The following is a 5,495-nucleotide window of genomic DNA, read 5'->3' on the forward strand; positions in this document are numbered from 1 at the left end:
AGCCATCAAATCGCACCACGTTTAACATTATACCAAACATCCAAGAAAGATGTCAAGCTTGATTGTCCCAAGGATATCTCATTGAAATATCTATCCCAAAAAAAAAAAACATGTGCAACCCAAGGAGACACTGAGATATCTATCCCAAAAAAAAACATGTGCCAGGGCAAACTTACATGCATCACACATTGAACTATATGTGCTCTTCCACTTCATGCACTCTTGTTCCCTTTCTCCTCTGCTGGTGTCTCACATACACCACTCACACCGGCTCAGCCTTAACTGGTCCTTCTGTCTGATATGAAGGGCCATAAGCCTCATATGACTTATTAGACATGCACTCTTGAATTTTCGCAATCCTCTCCTTTGCCGTCACCAGCTTTTGTTTTTCTGTCACCAGTTTCTGTGACATATCTGAACGTTGCCAAAACCACAGCCTTGCGACTCCTGCAGAGAGCCTTGCGACTTCTGCAGAGATTTCCAGGACCTCCTTTCCATAGGCCTGAAGCACCAAATCGGCATGCATTTCCCGGCTGCGGCCGGAGATAAAGTACACCTTTTGCTTATAATACAGAATGCAGGGTTCAGACAGTACCATGTCTAGGTCAGGGACATAGTACTTCTGGAGAGCCACCAATGACCTGTCTTCCACCAATGACACGCCATTAGACCCTGCCACTAAAAGCGTGAACCAAAAACCTACATCACGGAAATCCCTGCGTTGCCTCTCAAATCTGGCATGCTTTTCTGTGAACTGCTCCATTAAATACTCTTCTGTGGCGAGGAGGTCGTCATGCCCATACTCAGTTGGGCATGTCCCTCGGAGGTAGAGACACTCCTCAACATCCAGGTTATACTTATCTGGGTGGGTACTCATGAACTTTCTCAGAGCCTCCCTTACCTCCTGAGCGCTTGGAGGATAACACATCACAAGTCGACCTCTGGTTCTGGTATCAGAGTTGGAAATTAGCCTGGTACTCTGCTCAGACCCCACCAAGATTACCGTGACGCGCTTACCATCAGCTTGCCTCTTCGCCCATGAAACTAGCTGTAAAACATCTGCTTCAGCCAGCTTATCAATATGGTCAATTATGAAGACCAGCTGCTTTCGTCTAAATAGTTTGACCCAGAAAGCCAATTCGCCAACGATTTCCAGTCCTGACTCAGGACGCATCCATGACATGAAACTGAGACGAAGACTTTTGTACCTTTCATTGATAGTCGCCTGTATGGCTTTGAAAGACTTGTGTGCAGCCCCGTCAAGATAAATTGCTGCTCCCCTATCCCTTGCAGCATCACATAACTGTCTAGTCTTACCGATTCCAGGACATCCAACCATCATATAGAAACGTCCACCTGGGTCTTTGTCCAGCAGAGCTTTAGTATCCATATTCGTAGAAGGGATCCACACACAGTCTTCCCCATGAATCATGCTTGGGGCATCTCCCCGGCATGCCAGATATACACAGTAACCCTCATTCGCAACCACCACCGTGAAAACAAGGCCCAGAACTGAACACCAGAACTTCAACCTGGAAGGGGAAGATGAGAGAGGAAGGCCTGCGGAGGAGGATGGGGTAGAGGAAGATGTGAGAAGTCGACGGAGAGAGAAGGCATCCCTGTGGTGAAGCATGCCTGTGGTGATGTGGGGCGCATCCCGGAAGCCACCCCCCTGTGGTGAAGCATAGGTGTGGCGGGCCGAGGATGAGAGAAGCCGAAACTGGATACGGGCACTGGAGGTTAGAATCCGCCTCATATTCCCTGTACTTTATATGTATTCGAGGGGATATGAGATGACGGGAAGGCCTCATGTAGGGCATATATGTGTGCACCTTAGAGCTGGACCCAGTGTTATGTCCTTGCAATCAGTGCAAATGGGCAGTGCTACGATGACGTCGTGTAATGATGCAGCATGTGGAGGAATACGGCCAGTTTGATCCCACCATTATTGATCAAGTGGTTGCACAATATATTTCATCGGTAAATTGATCGTAGTACGTGGATGTCTAAAGACTGTGTGTATCTTTAAATTTATATGTGGGCTATGCTTCTCACAGGACTCCAACATTGGGGAAGCGACAAGAGTCCTGCAACCAGTTAGGCGGGTTTGCATGCGGTCCAAGCAAGTGGCGGGCACTAAAGGTTTGCAAAATGCTATGCCTATGGCTCCTGATGTGAATGCCAATAAATATCCACACGTGGAGATGCTCGAACAAGAGATGGATGACATGCTCCAGGCAGTTTTTGAGGCAAGTGATCCTGTGGCCGAGGGTATGAAGCAAGAGGCTCGTACACCCTTATATGAAGGCTCGAGGATTTCCCATCCTGAAGACAGTTTTTACGTTGCTAAATCTTCAAGGGTCATTTGGTTGGAGTGATAAAAGCGTCACATAGCTATTCAGGTAATGTGTGTGCATGTTTTAAACAAACGGCTGTTGCATCTTTACAATGCTTGCTCGATGTTCAACGTGGTGTGACATGTAGGCTTTTGAAGAATCACATATTGCCGTCTCAGAATACAATGCCGAGCTCCAGAGATGATGCAAGAAAGATACTCCGAAAGTTGGGCGTAGACTATAATTCCACACATGCTTGCCCCAACGACTGTGTCCTCTTTCAAAGGGAGTACAAGGACTTGGAAAAATGTCCAAAGTGTGGTGCTTACAGATATTGTAAAGATCTTTGAGGGGAAACTATGCCGGAGAAGGTCTTGAGGCATTTTCCACTAATACCACGCATTCAACACATGTTCAGGTGCAAATCAATTGCAAGCCTTATGTCTTGGCACTCCCAAAACCACTCCACGGATGGTGTGCAACGCATTCTTGCAGTTTGCATGGCATAGAAACACATCAAAGAGACTTGGCTAGATTTTGCAAAAGAGCCCTCGGTATTTGCGGCTTGCTTTAGCAATGGATGGAGTTAATCCGTTTGGTCAGCACTTGACAACATATAGTGTGTGGCCCCCCGTAGTTGTTTGTGAACTACAACATTCCACCATGGTTTGACGACAAAGAAGGGGCATTTGATATTCAGCTTGCTAGTGCTTGGTCGTTACAAGGTCGTTACAAGGTAAAGAATATGGATGTGTATCTACAATCGCTTATAGATGTGTATCTATAATCGAATAGATGAGCTAAAGGACTGTGGTCCGACATCAAGGTGGAAGACAAAAGCAGGCACGTATTAGAGGCATACTTATGTAGAGAGAGAGAGAGAGAGAGAGAGAGAGAGAGGCTTTTAACGTCGTAGGAACAATCCCAAGAGACCACAATGATCTATCCGACGAGAGGTGAGATTTGAACACAAAACGTGCCAAATCTCACTTCCATGAACCTGTACAAAACATTGCTTCAAGATCAAGGATATTACACAGGGAAAAACTTTAAATTAATCTTCTTCATGTTGGTGGTTTACCAAGATTGACCCCTTGCTAGGATCCCAATAGTCTCCCACCCCAATTGCATGCCCACCCATCTACATACCAACAATCAATGTGAGAGAGATTAGCATCCCCCACCCTCTTGTCCAAACATGAGAAGGAGAAACTCCGAAAGGTCTCGCTAAATCCTTCCACATGCCAAGCATCTAAAATCCTTAAGGCAAAGCATAGTATCTCCCAAGTTGCTGGCTTAGCACCCTAAATGGCTAAGCTACCACCCCGCCTATCCTGTAGCACGTTGAAGCATGCCTGTGGTGATGTCCGGAAGCCACCCCCCTGTGGTGAAGCATAGGTGTGGTGGGCCGAGGATGAGAGAAGCCGAAACTGGATACGGGCACTGGAGGTTAGAATCCGCCTCATCACTGGATACTTTATATGGATTCCCGGGGATATGAGATGACGGGAAGGCCTCATGTCGGTACTTTATATGGATTCCCGGGGATATGAGATGACGGGAAGGCCTCATGTCGGGAATACATGTGTGCACCTTAGAGCTGGACCCAGCGTTATGTCCTTGCAACCAGTGCAAATGGGCAGTGCTACGACAACGTCGTGTAATGATGCAGCATGTGGAGGAATACGGCCAGTTTGATCCCACCATTATTGATCAAGTGGTTGCACAACATATTTCATCGGTAAATTGATCATAGTACGTGGATGTCTAAAGCCTGTGTGTATCTTTAAATTTATATGTGGGCTATGCTTCTCACAGGACTCCAACACTAGGGAAGTGACAAGAGTCCTGCAACCAGTTAGGTGGGTTTGCATGCGGTCCAACCAAGTGGCGGGCACTAAAGGTTTGCAAAATGCTATGCCTATGGCTCTTGATGTGAATGCCAATAAATATCCACACGTGGAGATGCTCGAACAAGAGATGGATGACATGCTCGAGGTAATTTTTGAGGCAAGTGATCCTGTTTGGTGGCCGAGGGTATGAAGCAAGAGGCTCGTACACCCTTATATGAAGGCTCGAGGATTTCCTGTCTGAAGACAGTTCTTACGTTGCTAAACCTTCAAGGGTCATTTGGTTGGAGTGATAAAAGCGTCACAGAGCTATTCAGGTAATGTGTGTGCATGTTTTAAACAAACGACTATTGCATCTTTACAATGCTTGCTCGATGTTCAACATGGTGTGACGTGTAGGCTTTTGAAGAATCACATATTGCTGTCTCAGAATACAATGCCGAGCTCCAGAGATGACGCAAGAAAGATACTCCGAAAGTTGGGCGTAGACTATAATTCCACACATGCTTGCCCCAACGACTGTGTCCTCTTTCAAAGGGAGTACAAGGACTTGGAAAAATATCCAAAGTGTGGTGCTGAGACAGATATCGTAAAGATCTTTGAGGGGAAACTATGCCGGAGAAGGTCTTGAGGCATTTTCCACTAATACCGCACATTCAACACATGTTCAGGTGCAAATCAATTGCAAGCCTTATGTCTTGACACTCCCAAAACCGCTCCACGGATGGTGTGCAACGCATTCCTGCAGTTTGCATGGCATGGAAACACATCAAAGAGACTTGGCTAGATTTTGCAAAAGAGCCCTCGTCGGTATTTGCGGCTTGGTTTGGCAATGGATGGAGTTAATCCGTTTGGTCAGCGCAACATATAGTGTGTGGCCCGTAGTTGTTGTGAACTACAACATTCCACCATGGTTGACGACAAAGAAGGGGCATTTGATATTCAGCTTGCTAGTGTTGGTCGTTACAAGGTAAAGAATATGGATGTGTATCTGCAAACAATCGCCTAGATGTGTATCTATAATCTCTTATAGATGAGCTAAAGGAGTTGTGGTCCGACATCAAGGTGGAAGACAAAAGCAGGCACGTATTAGAGGCATACTTATGTGGACTATGCATGACTTTTGTAGCTATGGGGAGGATTCAGGATTTGTCACTAGTGGCTACCATGCATGTCTAGTTTGTGGGCCAAGACTGGATGCACGGAGGTCACATGCACTTAAAAAGATGATATTCCAGGGCCATAAATGTCATCTCTCAAAGCCACATGAATTGCGTGGAGGATTCATCGGGCGTCGACCTCCACATAT

The 5,495-nt window shown here is 46.3% G+C and overlaps 1 protein-coding gene and 1 pseudogene across 1 annotated transcript; one reads left to right on the forward strand and one right to left on the reverse strand.

Moving 5' to 3' along the window:
* LOC147617991 (uncharacterized) lies at positions 1 to 1,767 on the reverse strand. Its single transcript, XM_086776254.1, has one exon. The coding sequence runs from the start codon at positions 1,754 to 1,756 to the stop codon at positions 263 to 265; it is 1,494 nt and encodes a 497-aa protein (XP_086632380.1). The 5' UTR covers positions 1,757 to 1,767; the 3' UTR covers positions 1 to 262.
* A 2,139-nt stretch (positions 1,768 to 3,906) lies between these two features.
* On the forward strand, positions 3,907 to 5,160 carry LOC147617992 (uncharacterized; annotated as a pseudogene).
* The last annotated feature ends 335 nt before the right edge of the window (positions 5,161 to 5,495 follow it).

This window comes from Cibotium barometz, chromosome 36, assembly GCF_041138505.1.
Source record: "Cibotium barometz isolate CiBa-2024 chromosome 36, ASM4113850v1, whole genome shotgun sequence".
Classification (NCBI taxonomy): domain Eukaryota; kingdom Viridiplantae; phylum Streptophyta; class Polypodiopsida; order Cyatheales; family Cibotiaceae; genus Cibotium; species Cibotium barometz.